General features: G+C 38.3%; 1 protein-coding gene across 5 annotated transcripts in view; it reads right to left on the reverse strand.

Moving 5' to 3' along the window:
* Positions 1–706: 706 nt before the first annotated feature.
* pax6b (paired box 6b) overlaps positions 707–25,954 on the reverse strand; it is a 48,415-nt gene continuing 23,167 nt past the window's right edge. Inside the window, exons 1-14 of one of the 5 annotated variants that reach the window (XM_057846282.1) lie at positions 25,535–25,636; positions 25,124–25,335; positions 22,886–22,939; positions 22,289–22,312; positions 20,795–20,925; positions 20,500–20,535; positions 20,197–20,412; positions 19,762–19,927; positions 16,744–16,902; positions 15,881–15,963; positions 15,648–15,798; positions 8,775–8,887; positions 8,516–8,657; positions 707–2,154 (exon numbers count right to left, since the gene is read on the reverse strand). In XM_057846282.1, the coding sequence (XP_057702265.1) occupies positions 2,069–2,154; positions 8,516–8,657; positions 8,775–8,887; positions 15,648–15,798; positions 15,881–15,963; positions 16,744–16,902; positions 19,762–19,927; positions 20,197–20,412; positions 20,500–20,535; positions 20,795–20,925; positions 22,289–22,312; positions 22,886–22,939; positions 25,124–25,136 (1,374 nt within the window). In that variant the 5' untranslated portion in view covers positions 25,137–25,335; positions 25,535–25,636 and the 3' untranslated portion in view covers positions 707–2,068. Of the gene's footprint in view, positions 2,155–8,515; positions 8,658–8,774; positions 8,888–15,647; positions 15,799–15,880; positions 15,964–16,743; positions 16,903–19,761; positions 19,928–20,196; positions 20,413–20,499; positions 20,536–20,794; positions 20,926–22,288; positions 22,313–22,885; positions 22,940–23,126; positions 23,201–25,123; positions 25,336–25,534; positions 25,637–25,954 lie in introns of those variants that run through there. The other 4 variants (XM_057846273.1, XM_057846308.1, XM_057846291.1 and 1 more) reach the window with 4 other exon arrangements.

Below are 25,954 nucleotides of genomic sequence, written 5' to 3' on the forward strand. Positions count from 1 at the left end.
GATGGCAATATTTAGTCACAATATACAAAGTCACAAGTCTTTTTATCCATGGATCCCTCTCACAGAAAGAATTAATAATGTAAATGCCATCTTGAGGATTTATTGTTATAATAAACAAATACAGTACTTATGTACTGTATGTTGAATGTATACATTCGTCTGAGTTTTGTTCATTTTTTTCTCAATGCATTGCCAAAATGTATATGATCGGGAAAAATGATCGGGAATGATTGGAATTGAATCGGGAGCAAAAAAAAGCAATCGGATCGGGAAATATCGGGATCTGCAGATACTCAAACTAAAACGATCAGGATCGGATCGGGAGCAAAAAAACATGATCGGAACAACCCTAGTTATTAGTGTTGCTGGCAAGTTGCAGCCTATTCCATTTCAAAAAGGACGGTGTGTGTATGCCTTTGACTTAGAGCTAGCCAATCACAGGTCACTTATAGACAAACACTAAATAGTTAATGTTGTCTTCTATGAGCCTAATGTTTTGGAAATGCAGAAGAAAATGGATTACCCAAACAAAATCCACACAGAGACAGGTAAACATTCAAACTCCACCCAAGATTGAAAACCCAAACCTTAAAACTTTTGGAAACTTTCACTTCTCTGCCATGTTTCAGTGTCACAAATGCTGTGATGTGTTGTTTTAAAATAAAAAGAAGAAAAAAAACAGCTTAAAAAATGTTTTCAGACACAATTTTACTGTACAAAATGTTTTTATAGTTTTCACAAAATACATTTAGAAAGCTCCATTTTAAATAAAATTAAATTGAAATATTTAAAGAGACAGCGTGTCGACGTTTTTATCTCCATTTGCCCAGACGTAAACCCCGTATGTGTCCATGTTCTACATACACACCGACATAAAAATAAAATAGAACAAAAGTTAAAGAACATGACAGATGATGCAAAGAAAATAAACATAAAACAAACCCTCCCATGGTCTTCAATTATAAATAAGAACCGCAGGGCTCCGCCGCGGTCGTACAAACTCGAAGCCAATGTCGTCAAACCCAAGACGTGTTTACAAAATGTTGCAACACACGACTAATATCTTAAAAAAAACAACAAAAACTGTGTACTAGATGAAATACAAAGGCTTTGGTCTGTTTTACAATCAACAATGATTAAATCTGATATGTACTTGTAAACAACTGCCAAACACTTAAGTTTAAAACTCTGTCAAGCAATGTTTAATCATAATTATAAGAATTAAATATTTCTAGTTGCACACATTTTTTGACCATAGGACACTATAATACAACTATAGCTAAGAGACAAATTGTACCTGACCCTAAAGAAATGTACTTTTGATGCATGGAACATTTATAGAATATTCTTGGTGGGGGGTGGGAAAGGGGGTTATTAAATGAAATCAACTTTTATTGGAGATTTATTTTTTTTCTCTCTCTCTCTCGAGGGAAGACAAGTACTTTACATTTGGACAAGAAACAAAAGAAATTAGAGCAAAGACGCAGTCTACCATTTACAGACTACAGGCTTCCACGTCGGTCCTCGCGGGATTGTGGCGGAGGTCCCAGTTGGATTGCTTTTGATAGCCATCCTGTGTGTGTGCGTGCGTGCGTGTGCTTGACTGCAGCCTCTTCTTTGTGGGGATAATAAATAGTTTTTCCAAGAGTCTTCCCTCCATTCATGATATGCAACAGCGTCCATGCACAGAGCGTCTGGATATACGTAAGCACATTAAAAGATAGTCATGGCAGAGTGTCGACAACATGGTTTCCTAGCAGTCCATCTATCAGCACTTGATCGTTCATATTCACATACAAATGGCCATTTACTAACACACCAGAAAGAAAAATAGGAAACAATGACTGGAAATAGTAAAAAAAAAAAAAAATCTTGTTCCATAAAAAGGTAACACCGGGCACTTTTCCAGAGGTCCATTTGTCTTTTTTAAATTCGGTCCTCGCTTGAATGCGCCTGGTGCTACACAAGTCCTCCTCCTCTTGTGTATGTTTGTGTGTTTATGTAGTGTGTGTATGAGGAGGTCCACATCAGAGTCCATGTAGCTCACAAAGTGAAGTAGCTCTTCTCTCTATTGTAGTCTAGACCAGTACTGAGACATGTCAGGCTCACTCCCTGGGACTTGCACTGGGACAGACACTCCAGGAGAGATAAGTCCTACAAACAAAGATACACTAGAGTCAGTTTTAAAGGATCCAAACTCAGTCGAATACAGCATGAAGTATTAAATATCCTAATTATTTTACACAAAACAGCAACAAATGTGAATCAATAATCACTTAATGAATTTAAAGCATTTTGCACTGGGAAGTGGCAACCCCTTTTTGGAGAAAAAGGTTGGAGAAAGTTTTAGCAATGTGGGAAAAGAAAAATTGGCCCAAAATCTTTCAAGTACCACAGAGGCCTACTTTTGTCAATTTTCTTACTTCAATAGTGAGTACTTTTTCAGAAACTGATATTACAGTGGTACCTCTACATACGCAGTTAATTTGTTCCACGACCTTAGTTGTAAGTCAAAACGGTCGTATGCTGAGCAGGATTTTCCCGAAAGAATGTATTATAATTCCATTAATTTGTTCCGCAGCCCAAAAACCTACACTAAATCCTTAATAACTACTGCTGGTACTATTACAAATGGCAATTATAAATAACAAAACAAATTATAAATAAAAATCGGAATAATAATAATACAGTATAATAATTATAAGAATACGAATAATCCTGCAATAATGTAACGAATCAGGTTCTAATGTGGCGGACAGTGTTGTTAATCTTACTTTTAAAAAAATAATTACCGTATTTTTCGGACTATAAATTGCACTTCAGTATAAGTCGCACAAGCCATAAAATGCCCAACGAAGAGGGAAAAAAAACCATATAAGTCGCATTTTGAGGGGAAATTTACATGATAAAGTCCAACACATAGAACAGATATGTCATCTTGAAAGGCAATTTAAAAAAAAAATACAGAGAACATGCTAAATAAGTATACAGTATGATAATGATACATGTTGCATGAACAACGAATAGCGAACGTGGCCAGTATGTTAACGTAACATAGTTATTAAGAGTTATTCAGATAACTATAGCATAAAAAACATGCTATAACAAGTTTACCAAATCATCAGTGTCAATCCAAAACACCAAAATAACGTGTGAAATTATATAATAATGTGTTTATAATTACACACAAGTCCCTCAGAGTATACGTCGCACCCCCAGCCAAATTATTTTTAGAAATCTGTGACTTATAGTCTGAAAAATACGGTAGTTACAATTTTACAATTACATCTCCCAAAAAGTAATTGGGTTAGTAACACGGTTACCTCAACGTAAACGTAATTAGTTATTCGGCAAAGTAACTGGCGTTACTTTTCATGCTCTACATGTTCTTACAAGATCTATTCTATAACGTCTTTGACATCAAATATGTTTATATTAACCGATTTAATCGAACTGTATTTTTTATTCCAAAAAAACATAGGTCACCCTTTTTACATTTTCTTAAATTAATGGTATACTTTTAAATGCTGTGAGAAAAAAAGGCTTTTTGTTTCTCCTGCTGTGCTGAACCCACACCAAACCGTGACCCCCGTACCAAGGTACATACTGAACCGTGACTCGTGTGTACCGTCACACCCCTAATATATAGCGATATATTTTTTAATATGCAGGTGAGGATCTGAATCTCTTTTAGAAAAATCACACAAGGTTTATAGATGCGTCATTCAAGCAAAGTTTAGGGCAAGTGACTATTTTTGGAAATAAAAAACAAACTATTATTATATTGAAGCATCCACAGGACAACGCTCACTTGGTGATGATAATGCATACTAAACAGGAAAACAGTCCATTACTTTCAATTAATTGTACCCACTTGAACGCCACAAACTGGATGTACAAAACGAAAAAGTTGCCCGAGAGTTTAAGATTATGTTCACCATGCTAATGCTAGCGAAAACGCGAATGGTATGATCTAATGCTCCGAGCCACCTAGCATACGCTTTTCCAAAGGCATCACAACCCCCTTCCCTTCTCCAGCTCTGCTATCCCCGTAACTCTGACACGTCTCTCGTCATTCAACCAAATTGTAGTAACTAACGCCTTCACATCGTCAGTAACAGTAACGGAGTTGCAAAGATGTGAGAAGTAATTAATTAGATTACTCACTACTGAGAAAATAACGCCGTTACGAACACCGTTATACTCTAACGCCGTTATTACCAACACTGGTGGCGGATGTATTTTGCGTGCTGTACCTGAACGCGTGGCTGACGTGACAGTGAGATAGGTGTAGTAGAGATTTTCCTTTCTCTTTTAATGTTATGTTGTTGTTGGCGTCCACTGCGGCGGACAGTAGGCATGTTGCGTTGCACAAATGATTAAAAACCTGACGAAGCTGGCAATTTCTTTGGAGATGTTACTATAATAATAATTGTCACTTTAACTTATAAAGACTGCCGAACAGAAGCCGGAGGAGTATTGACATTCTATGGCTGTATTGTTGAGCCAGTTCACGGACGCACACACCACACTCATATTTTTCTTTCATTTCCATCTTCATTTCAATGGTAAACGTCACATTTTTTCTTTTTTCACTACGTCCACTAACCTTCTTGGAACCCCTGTTGATTTCTCTCACAAGAAAATCCGCCCTGTCCATCTTGTGGGAAAACAAACTGCGGCGCTGTCATAAACCGTCGTATTTCGAGCATCTCGTCAGATGTAGAAACAAATGACAAGTCAAATTTTATGTCGGATGTCGAAAAAATTGTGTGTCGAAGCGATCGAGGTACCACTATATTTCCAAAACTACAATTGATTTTAATGTAAGTGTTAAAAGCACAAATTAATCTGAATGAGCTCAACATTTTGATGTTTAAAGTATTAGTCAGGAGTCGGAATAATAAAAATTATGATATTTGAAATCTTGTCTTGTAGTAAAATCTACTGGGAATTTCAATTAAATTAATGACTAATACCAGAAAGGAGAATCTTAACTAGTGTTTGACTACAATGTTCAATGAAATCTCTGAATGTGTTTGTTCTATCTGGAAAAACAAGGGAAAAATAGTTTCCAGGAAAACAACTTGGACATAAATACGTAGTTCTGATTGAACTAATGCATTCATATGACATCTCCAAAAATTACATCAATTGACTTGTGCCAAAAGTCAGCCAGGACAGGTTTCAGGTCATCACCATCATTACCACAATCTTTCAAATTTTCCTGGAAGGTTTCTGTTCATTGATCAAAAATGTCCAATATTGTTGCACCCGTAGTGAGACCCAACTAACAGTTCTATGATGAAGGATTCAAATCTCAATTGTAGCGTTCCTGCATTGCATTTTTGTGATCTCCACATGGTTACTAGGGGGTGTAACGATACATCGATCTGGACTGATAAGCGCAATTGACTCAAATCAACCGAAACCTAAATCGACAATGCAATTTCTTTTGGGTTAAAAAACAAAAATGGTGTTCATTCAAATGTCTGAAATGTTTCAGCAACACACTTGTACAAAATATGAAAACCCATCCATCTATCCATCTTCAACCGCCTATACGAAGTCGGGCTTCTTGCTGTATTTTTTATGACTGTATGCGAAAAAAAACTGATGGTGTTGAGTGTGTAAATAATATTGTATTAAAAACGATGAAAGGCCTTTGAATAGAATATAATTATGTTCAAGTCTGTAACATAGGCCAATATTGTATAATTGTGCAAAGAATCAATATCGTATCATAATGAAATTGGCGATTTACACACCTAGTGCTTATGTGATTTTCCTGTGCTTCATATTCCTAAGGGTTAATTAGGTCCACTGCTGCGTGTTTGTATTAGTACAAGAAAGATTATCACGAGATCAAAGTAGTAATATTACATTATATGTATGCATGCAGTATGGCTAATGTAGCTAAATTAGCTGCTATGTACTGTACTTTATGGAGCACTTTACCACCTTGCTTAAAATGAGCAATATTGGAAGCATCTCATGAGGCTGTGTTTTATAATCGGTTTCACAGATAAGGAAATCTTTCATTTTTCGGCTCATCTACATCTAATTATAATCAAAGAACTGCATACTTTATCAGAATAGCATTCCCGTATGCCAGTCTGACAACTATGTCTGTCATGCAAGCATACGTAATCACGGTGGAATTCTACGTATGCTACACCGATGTTCTATTAGGTGGGTCATTTCAGAATTTGAAGACAATATACATCCTTTCTTTTTCATTTTAAATTATTCACACAAGACAACCGTCCTTTTTTTCCCCGATCCTATTGTGTTTTTATTTTGGGCTGATACAACTGATCAAAGAAGTATTTCTACGCATACTGCGACAATTTTCCAGTATTTACCAGAGTAGCATTCCTCTGTATGCAACGTCGATGTTCTAATATATGGAACATTTCTACATCATGTTACAGCTGACGTATACCTGCTACAATTACTATGATTAAATACTTTAAATTCAACGATGTAGTGAATATTACTATAAACGTGAATACGGTTCAAAAACAAAACGCTTAGCTCCTTTTTCAAATAAATAAAAAAAAAACAAGTAAACAATAAAATCTAGCATGCAACCATCGTAAAAATCATTATCTTGCTTCCCTGTCGTCTCTGGTACGCTACCACGAATGGAAAGCTAGTTCATGTACAATTTCCTTCTACGCATGGGCTAACATGCGCTGTCATGAGAGGTATCCTCATACGATGGGCATCCTGATATGTTAGAACAACTGATTTATACTAGGGCTGTCAACATTATCGCGTTAACGGGCGGTAATTATTTTTTAAAATCAATCACGTTAAAATATTTGGCGCAATTAACGCACATGCCCCGCTCAAACAGATTAAAATGACAGCACAGTCTCATGTCCACTTGTTACTTGTGTTTTTGGGTGTTTTGTCGCCCTCTGCTGGCGCTTGGGTGCGATTTATTTTATGGGTTTTAGCACCATGAGCATTGTGTAATTATTGACATCAACAATGGCGAGCTACTAGTTTATTTTTTGATTGAAAATTTTACTAATTTTATTAAAACGAAAACATTAAGAGGGGTTTTAATATAAAATTTCTATAACTTGTACTAACATTTATCTTTTAAGATCTTCAAGTCTTTCTATCCATAGATCGCTTTAACAGAATGTTAATGCCATCTTGTTGATTTATTGTTATAATAAACAAATACAGTACTTATGTACAGTATGTTGAATATATACGTATATCAGTCTTGTGTCTTATCTTTCCATTCCAACAATAATTTACAGAAAAATATGGCATATTTTATAGATGGTTTGAATTGCGATTAATTACGATTAATTTTTAAGCTGTGATTAACTTGATTAAAAAATTTTAATCGTTTGACAGCCCTAATTTATACTAATACTTTGTCGTAGCTCCTAGCTAAGGTAAAATAATTTACGTAAAGTACGTAGCAGTTGATTTAGCTAAAATAGCCGCACTCCATCCATTCATTTTTTTCTTTAACAACTTTACTTTGTATTATTGCGACTTTTTTTCTCGTATTCATACTACGACTTTAATCTCGGAATATTATGATTTTATTCTCATACCAATACTATGCCTTTAATCCCGTAATATTACAACACAAAACCTTGTTCTGGTAATATTATGACTGTACAAATTTTGTCTTTGTTTGGTCGCACATTGCAGGCTAATCTGTCCGCAGGTGTGAATGTGAGTGTGAAGATCTGTGTTCAATATACTTGGTTCAAAATGACCTCAGAAATTGGATTATTTAGGTCACAATAACACAAGTGGTAGTCGGTCCCTATCACTTCTTCCCACTTTGGTTCACCACAACCTAAGTGGTACCATTTCCTTATCGAGACAGTAATAGGGTTATTTTGAACAGTATTTACTGTGTACATGTGCAGACAGACCCCGACATGTTTTTTTTAGACAGTGACATCATTATCCCCACAAAATTCCTTGTGATTGACTGGCTCTTTAGTGTACTCTGAAACGGTAGTTGGTGGACATGCAACCATAATAAGGATAAGTGTTACATAAAATTGAATGATGTCTTGAATTTTTGGTCATCTGTATGACTTTTCCTGGTGACCAATTTGGTATACTCTGCCTTTGGTCCAAATTCAGCTAAAGTTCGCCTCATGGGGCAAACAGGTGAACGTTTGCCGTAAAAGCGGAGACTGTGCACGCACTGGCATTTAAATAGCGACTACAAGTGCAGATGAATCACATTAATTAGCAATTTAGCACAGAGGAAATGTGCTTCTGCACCATTAAGTGCTCATGACTAGAAGTGGTATAAATATATATATCTGGCCACGTTTGGCGGCCCGCCTTAATTATCCGGAACTAAACTATGGGCTCCATCCAGAAGCAAATGAAATACACATGATGTAGCAGCGCCTAATTAGGAAAGGTGGCAGATGACTGGCGTGCCGCCACGACGACCGCTTGAATTTCTTTCTCCCGCTCCCGAGCATGCTGGGAAAACAATGAACTGTCTGCCTACCTGTTGAGGTGGTACCAGAAGCGGTCATTGATTGGCTGTTCATATGTGCCTGCATATGCGGGGGCGTGTATGTTTCGTAGCTGCGCCCGTTCACAGGTGGACTGGTAGGCAGCATGCAGGAATAGGAGGAGGTCTGGCTGGGCTATAAGTAGATGGAAGGGGGAAAATGTGGACATTAGCTCAGCGGTCGAGTCCGATTGAGTTCGTTTGTCGGGCCCGTGAGCACGCTGTAGAGCTAGGAAGGTTGAGTTGCACTTACTTGCATAGGTAGGTTGTTGGCCATGGTGAAGCTGGGCATTGGGGGCAGCGCACTGTAGGTGTTGGTGAGGGCTGAGTCTGCTCGGCCCAACATGGACCCCGAAGTGAACGAAACTGGAAGCACAGGAGAAGGTAATAATACTTATGAGGAAATACTTCTGTTATTAACTCATTCAAAGCCAGCCTAAGTATATATTGGTAAAAGAACAAGAAAATGTATATTAATAACACCCTTTGAGATGGCAATAGATGTCCAATCCATTTTAAATGTTAGGGCCTGGCAGCAGAGGTGGGTAGAGTAGCCAAAGCTTTTACTCAAGTAAAAGTATTAATACAAAAAAAAAAAAAATACTCAAGTACAAGTAAAAAAGAATTCATTGAAAAGAATACTCAAGTAATAAGTAACATTGTGAGTAACTGTTTACAATGTCTGATTTTTATTATTATTATTTTTTTAATGACGTTTTTTTTATTTCTCAGCACAGCTTCATCTATACAAACTAGGGTTGCTCCAATCATGTTTTTTATGTTTTTTTGCCCCCGATCCGATCCCGATCGTTTTAGTTTGAGTATCTGCTGATCCCGATATTTCCCGATCCGATTACTTTTTTTTTTGCTCCCGATTCAATTCCAATCATTCCCGATAATTTTTCCCGATCATATACATTTTGGCAATGCATTAAGAAAAAAATGAATAAAACTCGGACGAATATATACATTTAACATACAGCACATAAGGAATGTATTTGTTTATTATGACAATAAATCCTCAAGATGGCATTTACATTATTAACATTCTTTCTGTGAGAGGGATCCACGGATAGAAAGACTTGTAATTCTTAAAGGATAAATGTGACTTTGTATATTGTGACGAAATATATTGCCATCTAGTGTATTTGTTGAGCTTTCAGTAAATGATACTGTAGCCATTTAACTGTTCTGCCCAAATGCATGATGGGAAGTGCAACCATGACTGTGCGTAGCGGCACCAATTGATATATCTTCTCTGCGTTGGGAAATAACATAGGGTGTTAAGAAAAAGATCAACTACTACATTGCTGCCCCACATTGCTTCCCACGATATTTCTAATTGTTGAGAGAGGGATAGTAAGTCTTTAGCCAATTAAAAAAAGGCTCCAAAGACTGCCAAAATTCACTCTACTCATTTTACGATGCTTTTAGCTCTATATATAGGTAAAACAGCGCCATTATAGATTTAAAGCGACAATGCGTGAGTAGGTCGTGCAGCGCATGCGTTAATTGCATTAAATAATTTAATGTGATTAATTTTTAAAAAATTAATAACCGCCTTTACCGCGATAAATTTGATAGCCCTACTTTAAGCCAAAACTAAAGACTCTGGATGAGTGTAAGACATTTTGTCTGTAACGTTAAATACAATTAGAAAACAATTTAATTAAAATATATATATTAGGGCTGTCAAACGATTAAAATTTTTAATCGAGTTAATTACAGCTTAAAAATTAATTAATCGTAATTAATCGCAATTAATCACAATTCAAACTATCTATAAAATATGCCATATTTTTCTGTAAATTATATATATGTTCTGTAAAATAATTTGTTGGAATGGAAAGATAAGACACAAGATGGATATATACATTTAACATACGGTACGTAAGGACTGTAGTGGGCATTTCACTCTACTGTCATTTAAATCTGTCTATGCTGTCCTCACTCCGAAGCGCCTACTTTTTTCAAAGCTAGACAGCTAGTGAACGACGCCTTAATAATCAGACTTCTTCCTTTTTCATCTGATTTATTAATAAAATGGCCTCAAACCATTTTCCTCTTTAGACCGTAGTGAAACTACAAAAAAAAGTACACAAGCATTGCATTAGCAACAACATTAGCTTAGCACGCTATACAGGTTCACTAAACATAAACAAAAAGCGTCTCATACAAAAAATATAACATTTCGCTTACTAACATAATATGTACATTCTTTACAACAACCATACTTACGGACAAATCTTGTCCAAGGATCATATAAGCACAACAATACAACGTAGGTGTCAGCCCGAGATGTCGTGCAGCCATATTGAACTGGCAAGAAAGCAATAAACCATGTCGCAAAGCGACCACAAGAGTTCGTTGTTAGACAGCACAAAAAACCTTGCTGTAAAACTTACCAAAAGGCAGAATACTGTCTGAGCGGGACATGTGCGTTAATTGCGTCAAATATTTTAACGTGATTAATTTAAAAAATTAATTACCGCGCGTTAACGCGATAATTTTGACAGCCCTAATATATATATATATTAAAACAAGGCATGTCCGATATTTTTTTGCCGATTCCGATACTTTGAAAATGACGTGATCATCTTTAATACAAACTGTTATTATTATACTCTACTATAACCTATTACATGATCATATTAGGCCAAAAAAATGACACAAAAATAACCTAATTTAGATCAGAACACTATGATCCATTACCCGTCCAAAGAGCATGAGTGCCCTCTAGTGAAGGAAAAAACATTATTATGTCTGATTGGTATAATGGAGTCATGTGGTTATTGTTGAGACATCTCACTGGTGAAACTGAGACAGCAACTGTATGCATCGTTGGCCAAAATTAAAGTCAATGTGGAGAATAAAGAGGAAAAATGTAATGACTATAGTAGTCAAAAGCAGCAGGGTAAGAGTAGTGTTTCTTCTTCACAAATCTACACAAATAAAAAGTATTGCGTGATAAAACTACTCTAAGAACTACATTTTTCTCAAAATGCTACTCAAGTAAATGCAACGAAGTAAAAGTAACTCGTTACTACCCACCTCTGCCTGGCAGCAAATGGCAGTCAATGAGTGAGTTAATATGGATATTTTACATCTATAAACGTCAAACGCAGTGAGTGGCTTTTGTTATGTTCAACATAGATTGAAAGCCTTAACTGTCATTGTGTCAGTGTTTCGAGGTATGCAGTAGTGCCTCCAGATACAAGTTTAATTAGTTCTACGACCACAAATCCAACTTCGGGCTATCATACCGCATAGAAATGTTTAATGAAAATGTGTAATATGTCTTTTGATAAGCAAAATAGCACGTTAGCCATAAAATTGGGATGATGAACTTTCTGCTAAAACCAGTACACAAACTATTAATTAAGCTATTGTATATTTTTGTTGGCAAAACCTTTTTTAAACATATGATTCATAAGAAGTGTTTTCTTCCATAAACCAGTCATTCATCAATTTGCTGTGCATATGTAATTCTAGGATGAGGCAATTTTACATTAATACAGCTGTCGAACCAACAGATGAGGTCCACAATGAAAATGAGTTCTACACCGCTAAATTTTCCTTTGCTCGCCTGCAATTTGATGAAAGGAAATCTATTGAGCCAGGGTTCTATTTTTGCAATACTACATCCGCAAAATCTCTTTACAATTTGACAACTATTCAGTATTATGAACGTAATTATACGGCGGAAAAAACAGACAGGGCTGAAAAAGCAGTTTCTGCTCTTGCACCCCTCTTTAAAATAAACTGCTGCATTTTATGCCAAAAGAACTGTTCTGTTTGACAGAACAATATGTCTGTATGCTGTCATAGCAGATTCATGGCGCATTAAGCCCACAAAATATTTTTAGTTTGTCCGTTTTACCCTGGAGACCCTTTTACAGATGTCGCGAAACCGCTTTTGTTTCAACTCAGGCATAAAAAGAAGGTAAGTAATTATATTTATTATTCAAAATGTCTGTCATTTTTAGCTTAGAATCATTAATTGATGCCTAATATTTAGTTTAAAAAAAAAAAAAAAAACGACTTTGAAAAAATTATTTACTCGCATATTTGAAACTTTTAAACAAATTACGTCACAATGAAATAAATGTTGTCCGCAAATAAGTCACAGTATCTACCTCATAACTATCGCTTAATTGTATTTTTTTTTTTTTTTTTTTTTTTTCCTTGTTACTGTTGCATTTTCCCCAATATTTTAGATAAATAATCAATCGAAACAAAGAAAAATTGGGGGAAAAAACTTTTAAAAGGGTAAATATTTGAAAATGAAAAAGTAAATATATAAAAAAGAAAATCTCGACCACTCCTCGATGTCTGCGATTTCTGCACCATTGTTATATTACCATGTTTCACCCATAAAATCCCCCCCAAAAATCTTTGCTACATGAAGTTTTTTGATCGAAAAGAGGTAATAACGCAATAATACCTCGTTAAAATAATGGCGTCTTTAATTCTGCTCTCTCGTGCTCTCACCTCCAGTTAGGGTTTTGCTGTTTAATTTTTTTTTTATTTTATTTATTTATTTTTTTTTTAAATCTCCTCCAGTTCAAAATTTTGTTTCCCCCAGAAAATTGAGATATTAAGATTTCCAATGATGTATCACACATGCATATAGGACAATTTTGAAATTTGGCCAAATTGGCGTTCTCAAAATGGAACTTCATGTCACCTGAGTGTTTTCCGCCATTTCTAAACTCAGTTGTTGTTTTTCCATTATATTGAATTTGTATATGTCTGCTACATGGTTGATGAAATTGGTTGTTAGATTAACCCTAAAAATATGGCAACCCTTCAAGGAAAAGGTACAATGTGTTTTGTGGTTAAGTGAAACAAAATCAGATTTGCAGACTCAGCTAAACCACAGGATTAAATATGTAAAACATCCATCGTCACTTATGTCCATTCCAAAACATGGACATGTGTACAGTGGTTAAAATCTACTCCTCATTTTGTTATAATAAAAACTGTAGCAACTAGGGTTGTTCCGATCATGTTTTTTTGCTCCCGATCCAATCCCGATCGTTTTAGTTTGAGTATCTGCCGATCCCGATATTTCCCGATCCGATTGCTTTTTTTTTTTTTTTTGCTCCTGATTCAATTCCAATCATTCCCGATAATTTTTCCCGATCATATACATTTTGGAAATGCATTAAGAAAAAAATGAATAAAACTCGGACAAATATATACATTCAACATACAGTACATAAGTACTGTATTTGTTTATTATGACAATAAATCCTCAAGATGGCATTTACATTATTAACATTCTTTCTGTGAGAAGGATCCACAGATAGAAAGACTTGTAATTCTTAAAGGATAAATGTGACTTTGTATATTGTGACTAAATATTGCCATCTAGGGTATTTGTTGGGCTTTCAGTAAATAGCCATTTAACTGTTCTGCCCAAATGCATGATGGGAAGTGCAACCATGACTGTGTGTAGTGGCTCCAATTGATATATCTTCTCTGCGTTGGGAAATAACATAGGGTGTTAAGAAAAAGGTCAACAACTACCTTGCTTCCCACGATATTTGTAATTGTTGAGAGAGGAATTGTAAGGCTTTAACCAAATAAAAGTAGGCCCAAAGGCTACCAAAATTCTCTCTACTCATTTTACGCTGCCTTTTAGCTCTATATATTGATAATTCGACGCCATTATAGATTGAATGCGACAATGCGTGAGTGGGTCGTGCAGCGCTTGCGTTAATTGCGTTAAATATTTTAACCTGATTAATTTAAAAAAATAATTACCGCCGTTAACGCGATAAATTTGATAGCCCCACTTTAAGCCAAAACTAAATGGCCCTGGATGAGTGTAAGACACTTTTGTCTGTAACGTTACATACATTTAGAAAACAATTAAAAAAAATATATATATATATATATATATATATTAAAAAAAGGCATGTCCGATATTTTTTAGCAGATTCCGATACTTTGAAAATGATGTGATCGGACCCGATCGATCAGGATGCCGATCATCGGGACATCTTTAGTAACAACACATTTGTTCAAATGTAAAGAAACTTTATGGGAATGTTAAGGCTCAGCTAGATTTTTTTTCTGTTGGTTTATTCGATTTTATCTTTAAACAGTGGTTAACTTCTCTATATTTATAAGAACAATAGCGTAATATTTGATGTGTGAGGTAAATCTGAAAAGTAACCATGTAAGCCATTGTTATTATAGGTATAACTGTTTTGTTTTTACTCTGTAATGCTGATGCTTAACTGTTTTCTTTTTCTAAATATACAAATCATTAATTTCTTACAATTCTGACTCATCTCTCCTTAAACAGTCAATTAACATGATAGATTTGCTGACGTAACCTACAAGCAGGAATTGAACCCGGGGCCTACTCAAAAGCAGCAGGGTGGTCAGACAACGGAGCTACCACCTCCCAGGTACTCTTAGAACTATGATAATTGAGAAAATAATGTTTGTACACAACAAAAATGACAAATTTGTGATCGCAGCCATTTTGTGACAAACGGGACAACAGTTATGCTAAGCACTTACTCGAAACAGGTAGAAAGTAGTTAAAATCCATTAAAACATGTAAAGGCCATTCACTGTGCAGACAGTAGCCAATGTGTGATGAGTAGGCGGAACAATCTGAGACACTTTAAACTTAAAAATGTCTGACAACAGCTATTTGCCTACCTCCAGGAAATATTGGCTATTATTTACATTTTTTTCTTCACATTTTACAAAACAAGATTCTTTTTACTGAGATGCACTTGATCAAATCTTCTCTTGTGCTTTAAAAGAAATTCCCAATTGTTTTATTGCTTTAACGTTGTGGCTAACTTTTACAACAAGAATTGTAAACAATTTGGATACATTTATCCTTGCTACACTTGAAAGCAAAATGTTAGTTCCTTTCATTTGGGTGTAACTCATGTAGGATGCACGTCATTACTCCGCCATCATTAAAGATGTTTTTTTCATGTATTATTAACGATGGCTTTCACACTTATATAACACGCAAGAATGTTTAAGTCAGATTTGTGTGAGTCGCACCTGCGACACAACCCATTACCCCGTCGTCATTAAAATTCCGAGCGACTGTTTTATCGCTTTTACAGTGAAGTAGTTGAAGCCTTACCGGGTGTGGTAGGCTGCGGGATAGCCTGGTACACGCTGGTGCTGAAGCTACTGCTGATGGGAATGTGACTTGAGGAGTTGCTGGCCTGTCGACGCTGGTTGCGAAGCTTCTCCTCCCGCCTCCACTTCGCTCTCCTGTTGGAGAACCACACCTGCCGGGTACAAGGCCTCTTAGCAAACACTCCTTTGTCAAAAAAAAAAACGTGAGATAGAGATAGCCAAACAGGTGCTCACTTGTATTCTGGCTTCCGGAAGGTCGATTTTGGCTGCTAGTCTCTCTCTTGCAAACACATCTGGATAATGAGTTCTTTCAAATTCTGCAATGTAGATGTTGGAAATAAGTGCGCACGTCATGGTGTAATATTGCATTTACGTCTCTGAAAGTTTTCGAGAGACCATTGCAGAAGTATTAGCTTTATAGGTCATTGTTTTTTGTTAGATGAACATTTTTGTTTCAATATATCAACTCAAATACTCAAAGTGTGGTACAAGAAACAGTTACAGTTCAGTTGTATGTAACATTGAAATTTAGAATATCTGCATGTATTCTTTTAGGATTTGTTATTTATGCATGGTACTATTTTACTTAACGTTTATGTGCAAAAAAATTTCTTTGAATTAGTATTCAAGTACATGTCGTTGCTATATCACAGTCCTATGATTCAAACTGTAATGTTACAGTGTCTTCGAAAAACATCAAAGATACTTTAAACACTGCTAACACTTGGGCCTACTACACTACTATTTTTTTTTTTTTTTTTTTTAATATTGGTGATTTTTCTAGGTGGTATTTCGTGCAAAAAATAAGTATATTAGGGGAAAATATTTTAAAATACAAAAAAAGCCTGTTTTTTTTTTTTTTTTTTTTTTTTTCAGAAACTGTGTATACATAAGATTGTGATTTGCGTGATCTGTTATCATAAATATAATTCTAAATTTTAATTGGCACTGTCAGTTCATTATTGCAGTTGAATAGTTTAAACTGAAAACTGTATCTCACATTTTCGTCATCTTGCTAACCAAAATAATACAATCATTAGTCTTCAATAACATGTTATCATTTCCATCATTGCAAGAGCAAAAAGCTGTGTCCGCACCTTTCTCCAGCGCCTCAATTTGCTCCTGCGTGAAGGAGGTGCGGTTTCTTTGCAGCTTCCTTTTTAGCTGCAGACGCATTTGAGTCTCCTCAGAGTCCTCGCCGTTAGAACTGATGGAGTTTGTGTTTTCTCCTACGCCGTCTTGCGGTTGGCAGCCATCTGTATGGGCAAGAGAAGGAAAATTGTGAATTTCTTACTGACAAAACAGGGAGGAAAAAAACAAAAACTTTTTAAATGCCATTTTAATTCACAGTTAACCACATTATGGTAATCTGTAATGGTTCAATTGACACTTTTGGCTTTCTGTTGACCTTGTTTTTCTTGTTTTCCAAAAATATTTCAAAATGACTAAAGGCAATTCGTTTTCATCTCTTAGTTATAACTACAGCGAGATGTCTGAGGTTTAATTGTGCTCAATTCTGAGATTCAAATCAAGATTTCAGTTCAAAGACCAAACAAATCTTGTTGTTCTTTTTTTGGGGCAACATTGTGCCCGAAAGAAGCTGCGGCCTCAAGTGATGAGATAAGAAAAAGAATATATTAGAGGTCATGAAGGATGGCTTGTTATGAATTAAGGCATGAGTGTTTTAGTGCCTACTGATTAACTTAAATTATCATTAAAATCAGATGTATGAGATGCCATGCTGATCGCATCACACTTTTCATTATTCAGGTTTTTAAACTCTTTACAAATATGAACGGATCCTAGCTGGATTGATATCTTCGAGTGGACTGTGTCAGATCTTCCCAATTCACTGTATTGTTTATAAAATATTGTGGGAACAAGAACAGGGATGGGAGGGGGTTGAACTGAACTCCGCCACTATGCTGCATGTTGCCAAAAGCTTGAAGAGAAACATGTCAAGATGTGGCCGGCCTCTTTTCAGGCATGTTTTTTAAAAACCCAAACTCACTTGCGCACACACACAAACCTTCCCCCTGCCCACAGGCTCAATGGTGGCTCCCATATGGGCGTCGGTGTATCCATTGAGGTGACCACCAACTTTATTTTGAATAGCAGAGGAGGCTTTTCAGGCTGATACAAAGGCTCGAGGAGTAAAGGGAAACCATTAAACTGTGGACACTGCAGGGACAAGCAGCCCGGGTCCACGGTGGGTGTAATATATGTGAGGTTCGAGGGAGTGGGATGACAAAAGGATCCTCTCCCACTGGAGCTGCGCGGGCCGCAGTCTTTTTGCCATTGTGTCCAAAGGCAGAGCTTTGAGTCCAGTGTGTTAACCCTTATCCACTAGCATCATTAATCACGTCCACGCCACTCAGGATTTCTGTCCTCAATTGGAAACAAATGAGTGAGGAGAGAGCATGCAAGCTCCTCCTATGCACACCCCTCTAAACAACTCCAAAATAAGGCCAATCTATTCACCACCACGAGGAGGGCAAGACACCCCCACCCTAAAAAAGGCTTATCGACTAATGTCTGTCAACTTGTTGGACGTCATTATCACGTCGAGAAAGTGAGGGCAAATGTTCGAATCATCCGCTATATTGTCAATGAAGATAATCCAGTAAAAAAAAAAAAAAAAAAAGTGCTGCTATTATCTGACGCTCCTGTGGGATTTGTTTTCTTTGCGCTCAAATAAAAAATCGGGAAACAAACGCATTCTTTAGTATCACGACGTCTCAACCAGTGAGGCGGAAAAGCACCGGCAGCAGGAATAGAAAGGGGGAAAAAAGATAGAGAAGCAATTGCGGCACCTTTCAGCCGCTGAGGCCGGATCAAAACACTCTTGAGAAAGCGCTTAAAAGTGAAAAAGAAAGTGAGAGACTAAATCCGAGAGACGGGATTTACAGACATGAAAGACTCCATAGCGGTCGATTTATGTACATTGAAAATGTCACTTGTAGAACTCCCTCTTTTTTCACGTAATATTATTATTACGTTGTTATTATTATTATTAGGTTTTTATTATTATTATTATTACGTTTCGGTTAATTTCGTTGTAATTTAACAATGCTAATAATATTAATAATTGTGGTCATGGCTTTGATTAGGTTACCTTTATAACAGCAGTGTTTTAGTTGCATATAATTGTGTTTCATTATTACCAAAACTAAAATTGCAATTATTATTGTTATTCGTTTCTTATCTATTTTTTATTACTATAATCTATCAATTCAACGCAAATTTTCATCTTCAGTTATCTAATTAAAGTGGAAATGCAGTGCTCAAGGGCAGTCGACAAGTGGAGGGGGTACATGAGACAGTGGGTAGGGGGAGTTGACACTTATTCATTACGTCATTTTATTATAATAATAATTATTATTATTATTATATGCTACGGGAAATTAACAAGAAACCCTTTGATCGGAGGCCATGTTCCAAGGCCCAAGTAAGACATGCTAAAAAATAAAAAACATTATCCTTTTCGTTTAATCATTATCATAATTAAAATGTATTCCGTTTTTTTCCCTAACGAATTCAACAAGTGGGGCTACAAATTCCTCCTATTTTTAATCATCATCTTGTACTCACCCATATACGTGTATTAAAATAGTACTAATGATCATAATGATAATGAATGGTAGTTAATGTGATCGTTTCCGCTTTAATGCTCGTTAACAGCCCCTACCACGTGTCCAAATGACGCTCCAACAATTAGGCAAATGATTATTTGCTGCGCCTGACTTCCGCTTTTCGCCGACTAAATCTATAGGAGCTATTTATTTGCTTTGCATTTGAAGGCCGAGGCCGTCGGGCTTGCCTTCTTTTACGCCTCGTGCAAAAAGAGAGGGAGAGAAGAAGAGACAAAGGCCCCCGCTAATGAGCAATTACACGTTGCGTGGAGTTTTCCCATCAGCCATCATTGCGTGTGGACGGAAACATTCCTTTGTGCACGCACACCTCACCGCTTGTCACGCACGTCCACGCCGGGGACAGTGGAGGCATTGAGGCCTAATTGTTTGGAACGTGCAAGGGGAAGCAGCGCAATAAAAAAAAGAAAGGGGGGAAAAAAGAGTCTACAGCCGGAAAGGTGTTCTTAAATGATGGGGGCTCACCTTGATTGGGCTGGCCCGGCACTGATGTTCCGGGGTACCAGCCGGGCCGGGTCCCCCAACTTCCTGTCTGACCGTTGAGCATCCTCAGCTTGTCATACATGCCATCTGCGCCCATCTGTTGCTTCTCACTCGCCAGGTTGCGCAGGACTCGGTTAATCGAGGACACCTGAAGGGACCCCAACAAGACGGGGATGAGAGGAGAATGCAAGACAAGAGGACTAATTTTGACGGCGATAGACGTCCAATTCATGTTGACTGGATTGGACGTCCGTCGCCGTCATTGGCGGGCACCGAGCTAATTGGCTGTGTTGAGGTGCGCGAGGGGGTGGGGTTCTACTGCACATGCTACGAGTGAATGGTTGGACGCTCACAACACAACAAAAGTCGTCGGGCTAATGCAATCATGCACGCAATCGTGCGCGCGCGTGTACTTACACTTGGTATGTTGTCGTTAGTGCAGATGCCCTCCGATAAAAGCCGGTCGCGGATCTCCCACGCGAAGATCGACGGACACTCCCGCTTGTACTGCGCGATCTTGGCGACCACCTCCGGCGTGGCGACCCGGGGCTTGCTGCCACCGATGGCCCGAGGTCTTATGGAGCCAGTCTCATAATAGCGACCCAGGATCTTGCTGACGCAGCCGTTGGACACCTGGATGGAGATCAAAAGACACAATTGACATCCATTATTTAGGACTATCCGGGGAATTTCTTGTGAGGGCGTTCAAGTCATTATCACCTTTTCACTGTCCACCACTTGGACTTCATCATGGGTCTATAAACACAGAAAATATGCCTTGAATGGTTAGGCATTTTCTACAGTAAATCTATCTTTTTTGTTGTTTTCTTTTATTTTATTTTTTTAACTTTAGAACAGGCATTCCTATTAATCCTCTTCTTTATTTGTCCACAGCCCAAATAAGTGCGCATGGTTTGCATTTGCGCACTACAAGCTGTTTTGTGCGCTAAAACCCAAAAAAATGTTTTAGGAAAAAATAAAAATAAAAATAATGAAATAGGAGCGAATAGCTCACCTGTAATATCCGGGAGATGTCGCAGGGTCGAGCACCACTGTGGGCGAGTTCGACGATTTTCTGCCTGGTGGAGTCTGGCAGCGGTCTGCCGTTCACGAACACGCCGCCGAGCTGGTTCACGCCGCTGTGACCTGCGTGGGCACACGGGAAGCTAATGAAAAAAAGGAAGGAAAAAAAAAAAAGAAACGCGCAAGGAGAAAAAAACAGATTGATTTCTTCTTGCACTTAAATTTTGCATACTATGATTATCGAAACATGCAGCCTTCAACATTTTGACGTCAAAACAACAGCGCCGTTATCCATCCTTGATAGAAAAATGAAAATTTTGCTTGAAAAAAGGTTGTCATATAAAAGTCAAAAACATGCAAAACTATCCTAAAATATAGCGGGAAATGTGTTTTGGAGCCCAGCAAACCTGAAGCCGAAAGGGAGCGTGGACTCCCGGCTGTGGCCGCCCCACGCTCCGTGTCCGCGCCTGCTGCCTTTCCCTGCGCTGCCTCCCGCTACATTGACTCGTGGAGCCAGGGCTCCTTAGCAATAAATAAGCTCCAAATATAGACGAGGGGGGGAAGCAAATATGATGAGCCTGGCTGACATTTGTCTTGAAAATAAAGCTCGCCGCACGTCAAGTTTGAGCTTAATTTCTGGGAATGGGCGGAAGTCGCCTCGGATCATGCACGGGAGGCTAATTGAAAAGATCAGTTGGAGCACTTTGTGGCAGCCACGTCACTTTGTGACACGGCTTCCGCGCTGCGAAATCGCATCGTCACGACAAATAGTAGCATGATAAAAACGACCCTTTCTGTCTGCATTTGGATATCACTCAGACCCAATTGGACGCTACTCGTTTCCCCTCCGAGGGGAGACTTTGGTTTTAAGGCGGCCTGAGGGTGGGGGGCTGCGCGCGGTCACACAAACGAGGGCGCGCTTGGATTCTTAACATATTAAAAGTGACATGTAGTGTTTTTTCTCCCTCCCCCCCTCCTCCCTCTGCTCTTCGCATCCTTGTTTGTATTTGACAACAAATGCGCACAGCAGTGTTTGTGTGCTTCTTGATAGGATCACTACGTGTAATAATCTTCCATCCGGCGCGTGATTGATGCTAAATCCACTATCATGCTCGTCGCTAATTCCAGGATTAGATTGAATTAATAGACTCGATCCTTCACCTCTGATTTATGAATGCCATGTTTAGCGTAAATGACAAAAAAAAAAAATAATAATAATAAAATAAAATAAAAACACTGGATCGATAAAAGCTGTCATATTAGAGTTAATCATGGCTCAATTCCCTCAAGTGCCCGCTGGCGCTGATTACGCCGGCAAAGCATATGGTGTCATTTTGGACGCTCCCCGCACAAAAGACGACCGAGGCCCGCCGCGACCTCTGGACAACCCGTGGGCCCGTGCGTAAAACCTTTTTTTTGCGCACACATTACAGCACAGACACGAGTGCATATGGAGGATGTAATGGAATAAAGTTATGGCACACACCTTCATCACAGATGTCATACACCTCTTGTCCAGCAGCAAGAGAGAAAACGTTCATGTTTAACCTTTTGTTGTTGTTCTTTTCACCAGGAATTAAGACAGCATTCAACGCACGACTTCAATAAGGCGCGACTTCCGGTCTAGCCACGTGTTGTGTGTGTGAATGTGTGTGAGTGCGAGAGAGAGAGAGTTGAAAATGACGCACTCATTTGCATAAAGACATTATTTCTCCCTGCTCATGTTTCATGCAAGCATAGCCGTAGACGGCTTTAACGCTAATGCAGGCGCCTGTGCAATTATTTAATAGCAACTCAAGCAGAAGGAAAATAGTCCAACCCCCACTTTCTCTAGCTCGTCTTATTAACTTGTTCAATAATAACTTTCATTGCACCCCCAAAAATGAATTAACAGCATGAAATGGCTGTCAAATAAGTGACAACATACCTCCCTAATGTCAGTCATGCAAATAAGGCCGAAAATACATTTCCTCCTCCCCCTCTTTTTATTTCAACTTCATAACAACCAGGACAGGGTTGGTCATGCAAACACTCACATTAGAAAATTTAACAGCAAATCAAGAATTCCAAAAAACAAACTTACTGTTCTGCATCATCGAGGCTACGCCAGACTCCCACGTGGCTTGATTGTGGTACTCTATAAGTGTCAGAGGGGAAATCGTGAATTAGTAAATAAATTCCAAGTCACAGAGCAAAAACATCTATATTTCTTTTTCCATATTCTCGTTTTTTTATTTATTATTTTTTTAACTGTTAAAATATTTAGTGCAGTTTAGCATCCTCGTTTGTGTTGTATGTTTGTAATTTTTGCATATTAAACTTGCCTGGAAACAGAGTTGACTGTCCACTGTATTACAATTTAGTCAATCATCTGCCGTTTTCACTATTTAATGCCTCCCTATAGGACAGAGCAAAACAAGGCATTAGCACAGCCAAAGCTACTGGTGTACCTCAAGTGTCAAACTTTTGTTTGTTTGTTTGTTTTAATATATATATATATTTACCCGGGCCTCATATTCAATTATTTTAAGGAGAATTGTCATATTGCCCCGGAATTTGATTTTTGTATGCTTTCAGCTCATTGTTTAAAAATAAAAAGTTGATAACAAACATTCAACTGTCGTTCAAATTGTTTTTATGCGGTGTGATAACACAACATTTGATTTAAATACGTATTATTTCCAGGCCACTTAAAATGATGCGACGAGCCGGGTTTGGCCCAAAGGCCTTGAGTTTGACACCGGCATATATTTTGTTTTATTTGTTTTCAAACTTAATTCCAGACTAAAAGTGTACAGTGCTCGGCTCGGGAGGGGGCTGTCCAGTCATCAACAATGCCCCCCTCATAGACTCTGTCAAACCCGGGGCGACAGCTCGGCCTGGCCCGCTAGAAACACGCACAGCTTCCCCACTAAACACACCAACAAGTTCACATTAATACAAAGAGCCGGAGGCACGCATCCCACCCCCTTCGGGACCATTCACACACATTCTCTCACACACATTCAACACACACACATGCGGCCGTGACCCCGGTGCAACCAGCGTGTGAATGCTGTTTTTGTTTTTTGTTTTTAAAGTAGGAGAACCAGAATTATTTCTTGCTCTTCAATATTTGGAGGTGCTTGTTTGGTGGCGGTTGTAAAGCGCGTCCAGACACACAAGAGCGCAGTAGGGCGCTCAATTGGGAAAAGACAAATGCATTAGAAGAAGCTTTTCAATTGGGGGCGAAGATAAGAAAAAAGTGGGGGGCTGTGAGGGAGAAGTTCTTTTTTTGTTGTTTTTGTGGTCCCGATTAAAATGGCCTAATATAGCAGGCTGAGTTTTGAGGGGGCAAAGTGTGCACTTGTTCGGTCATTAATCACATTGAAAATTCCATCACACACAAACACGAATAAAACAACATTTTCCGGAGTGGTCGTTAGTGTAAAATGATTAGTAGAAATTACCATTATTTTAAGTGACAACGCAAGTAGCTTTTCATATGGCGCGGGTGGTTAATCATTTATTTTAGGTCGAAAGCTCAAACGTTGTTGTCGCCGGGGTTAACTATACCATCTAATCTGCATTTCTTTTGCTTCGGTAATCCGGAACAACAATGTCTTAATATGCTTTTTCTCACACACAGTGAAATTGCATGCACGCAGGCCTCATTTTAAGTTGTAAACTATATGACACACAGTATTTTACAAGCAGGTGTCTATTATAAAAATCTAACTTGGCAGACATTGATATTTAATTGTATTTTACTATATTTTCTTAGTAGTATTGTGAATTATATATAATATACGCACAATTAAGAACAAATTAATTTATTTTTTAAACAAAATTGAAATATCTACTTCCTTACCGGCCGATATTGTCAGAGTGAGCATTTTAATTCAAATTTAAATTAAAATTTATAGTAAAATTATATTCCTTCCGTGATAATTAAATAATAATAATAAAAATAGAAGGACAATTTGATGGAATTCTGTTGTTGTTAATGAGTGTAAAAGGGGGCCTATGCTGCGTATTTTTCTTGGCTGAGTGGTCGGCATGAATCAATCTGACGCCTTTGCTCAACGGGTCATTGCGCCCAATTCTCCACGATGATCACTGGCCTGGCCCGACGTGACTTTTTTACTCCTTTCTAAATACGGCAAAATGATTCATGCTGAACTGGTTAAAAAAAACAAACTTTGAAGTGATTTTAGTTTTTAAGCAGATGCTTAATCATAAAACATCCTCAAAGTTAACGTATAATGACTATCACAAATTATATTGATAAATTAAAGCAGTAATTTTTAAGTCAATAGAAAAATATATTTCCAAGTCTTACCTTTTTGAGGCATCCTGTCGCTGTCAAAACCAAACTATGCAGCCTGTTTGTCCACTGCCCACACAGAGAAAGAAAAAAAAATGTGGGAGGAAAAACACCCACGATGATGACCGGTCTTCTCTCGTGGAAGTGAAGGAGAGAGGGTCGGGTGAAAAAAAAAAAATAGTTTCCAAAAGGGCGCTGGAGATGAGAAGGAGACGGAGGGGATATCCCTGCGAAGGAGACAGAGATTGACAGTGAACTCAGATGTCAGAACGCAGCGAATTTGGCGTGGATGTGCGCTGGCGTGGGAGAGAGCGAATGAGAGAGTGGGCAAGAGAGAGAGTGGGGAAGCGAGAGAGAGAGAGAAAAGGGAGGGGGAAGCCGTGGAAGAAGGAGGAGGCGGCGGGGGGGTAGAAAGAATGAACACACCTATGCTGATTGGAGAAGGGAGAACAAGTGTATTAATGTATGTGCTCCTTCCTCCTGCTCCGCCGCTCTTCACTGGCCCATTAGCGCGACCCGACCTCTGTCATCATCACCCCCCTCCACACACACATAAACACCGCCCCGCCGCTACCCCCATGCACCACGGCCAAAAGCGGGAAACTGGGCCGAGTCACAGCAAGAGAAAAGAGAGAAGGGGGTGGGGGGGTCTGCCCCCCTTCCCTCACTCAAAACTCCCAAACCCCTCTAATCAGACCAGTGCATGCAAATGGGCTGATGCGTTCACTTGCTGAATATTGCACACAAAAAAGGAAGTGCCACACATTACTACACACTGAATTGGGTCCAGAAAGCGTGTGCGCGTGCGTTTTGAAAGGAGGGGGGGGGGGGGTGTAACTCGGCCAT

This window comes from Corythoichthys intestinalis, chromosome 1 (genome assembly GCF_030265065.1).
Source record: "Corythoichthys intestinalis isolate RoL2023-P3 chromosome 1, ASM3026506v1, whole genome shotgun sequence".
In the NCBI taxonomy this organism is placed as follows: Eukaryota; Metazoa; Chordata; class Actinopteri; order Syngnathiformes; family Syngnathidae; genus Corythoichthys; species Corythoichthys intestinalis.